This window comes from Muntiacus reevesi, chromosome X, assembly GCF_963930625.1.
Source record: "Muntiacus reevesi chromosome X, mMunRee1.1, whole genome shotgun sequence".
NCBI lineage: Eukaryota > Metazoa > Chordata > Mammalia > Artiodactyla > Cervidae > Muntiacus > Muntiacus reevesi.
In genome coordinates, this window is record NC_089271.1 from 66957427 (window position 1) to 66960000 (window position 2574).

At 41.0% G+C, this 2574-nt stretch overlaps 1 protein-coding gene across 1 annotated transcript; it reads left to right on the forward strand.

The window, feature by feature from the left end:
• Positions 1–499: 499 nt before the first annotated feature.
• Positions 500–1004, forward strand: ZCCHC13 (zinc finger CCHC-type containing 13). The gene is given in 2 exon segments (XM_065916933.1): positions 500–789; positions 791–1004. Coding segments are annotated over 2 exon segments (504 nt in total).
• The last annotated feature ends 1570 nt before the right edge of the window (positions 1005–2574 follow it).

The window sequence follows — 2574 nt, forward strand, 5'->3', positions numbered from 1 at the left end:
GACTCTGTGCAACCCCCATAGACCGCAGCCCACCAGGCTCCTCCGTTCATGGGATTTTCCAGGCAAGAGTACTGGAGTGGGTTGCCATTTCCTTCTCTATCCTATGTTTATAGCACATGTATAAAAACTGGTCATCTACTAGACCACAAAGCAGACCTAAGACTTAATTATATGAAATCCTACAGGGCACATTTTCTGAACAAGAAGGGATTCAAACTCAAACTTCAAGACCCAAGAAACGTTTATTTAATTGAAAATTAAACAAAAGCTAAAACCACCACTCAGCCGTGCGTTGGGCTTCAACGACAAGAGGAAAATCAGGTGGGAGAGGCTGCTGGAAGGCCTTTGACACAAGAATGGGACTGTGCGCAAGCCTGTGTGACGTCGCTGAGGCTCCTAGAGAAAAACTGCCAGTTCTGTCTAAGGCGCCATAAGGGGAGTTGTGTTGGGGCCTCTGGGGCAGCAGTGAACCCGCTCACTTGCAGAACCCACCACAGCCATGAGCAGTAAGGAGTGCTTTAAGTGTGGACGCATTGGCCACTGGGCCCGGGGATGCTCTAAAGGAGGAGGAGCTCGGGTGCGTGGAGCTAGAGGCCGTAGCCGTGGAACTCAGCGCAGTTCAACCACGCTACCTGTCATCTGTTACCGCTGTGATGAGTCTGGTCATCACGCTAAGGACTGTGACCTTCTCGATGACATCTGCTACAACTGTGGGAAAAGTGGCCACATTGCCAAAGACTGTGCCGAGCCTAAGCGAGAGAGAGAGCATTGCTGTTACACCTGTGGCAGACCATCTGGCTCGTGACCGTCAGGAAGAGCAGAAGTGCTACTCTTGCGGCGAAAGTGGCCACATTCAAAAAGACTGCACCCAAGTCAAGTGCTATCGTTGTGGCGAGATTGGTCACGTGGCCATCAACTGTAGAAAGACGAGTGAGGTCGCCTGCTTCCGCTGTGGTGAATCCGGACATCTAGCCCGGGAATGCCCAATTGAGGCTACCGCTTAATTTTTCGCTTTGTTCCCCCCCACCTCCTTTTGCTGACTGATAATTGTATTATTGTCTCTGAAACCTCTTCTCTGACCAAAGATTGACAGATTGAGGCTACTTCCGGGTCAGTGAATTTTAATTACCATGTTAAAAGAGGAAAGAGCTGGTTAAAAAAAAAAAATCTCAAAAGCGTTACTCACTTGTAGATATCTTATAATTAATGTGTTTCTGCATCACTGATGACTCGCATCATTGAACATCCTGAGTGTTAGGCAACTTCTAGATTCTTTGAATGCATTTTGATTTAACATTTAATTAAGAGCCACTGCGTGCCAGCCACTGTTTGAGGAATTGGATACATATCAGTGAATAAATCAGACGAAGTTTGGAAACACAGGCCTAGAATCTATTAACAAGTAAAATGGTGTGTCAGATGAAGATAAATTGCCATAGAGAAAAAAAAAAACAAAAAACACCAGGTAAAAGTATAGAGAATGTGTGTAGGGGGACATATATTTCTGTCTTAGATACACAAGGCACCCTAAGGAGATAACATTTCCTCAGAGACTCATTGCAAAAATAAAGCTGATCCTAGAAATGTCTATGACCTTGCCAAGTAGCTTTAACTTTAGTTATGTATTGATTGCTTTGATTTATTTGAATTCATTAGCTTTTAAATGACACTGAAATACATCTCTATCTGGTTTTACATAAGTGTATAGTTTAATGAAAATAACCCAGAAAAATATGTATAATGTGTATAAGTAGCTTTGAGAGAGAACAGTGAGAAAACAACCAAGCAAAGAAAACCATAGCAGCAAATTGTGAACATAAAGATATTGATGATTGTTTAGACATACATATTTTTAAAAATCTAAGAAAACAGGTGTAAACATTAAGATTCAACATAGATTGGGGCTTTGGTAATTTCAAAAACATGCATTTTCGCAGGTACGAAAATTATGTTTAGGAATTTCTGAAAAATACATTTTCCCAGATATGAATATGTTCAATTTCATATGCTATGATCCATTTTTTAAAAATCAGATCTGAAAAACTGAAGTTCTACAAAATAGAAAAGGCAATTTTAGATTTTAAATAAAACCCGGGATGAGGAGTGGTAATTGTTGGTGTCAAGAGAAAATTGAAATTATGGTGAAAAATGACTTACAAAATAACAATGATGACAATACTACATATCAAACAGAATGTGATAGAATTTATAGCAGAAAAGGTGGTGTAGAGGGTACAGTTCATGATCCATAAACTCAAATGGTCAAATGTATCTGGTTTTATAACTGAAGACACATTCTTTTTTGAACGTCCCTAAGACTTGGTGTGTAACCTTTCATCCCCATCTGAAAGACTCTTTCAATTCAGCTGAGTTTGACCTTTTGTGACCCTCTTGCGTTCCTAGAAATTGATTCTGTCGCTCTCTGTGCTGTCTCAACAAGATAAACTCAATCACACTACTAGCCTCTCAATGGAGCAATTGGGGCTGTCTCAGTTCAGTCTGCCAAAACACAGCTGAAAACTCCTATATCACACTGAGCCAAACAAATTCTTGAGTTTCATCGTGGTGCTGAGC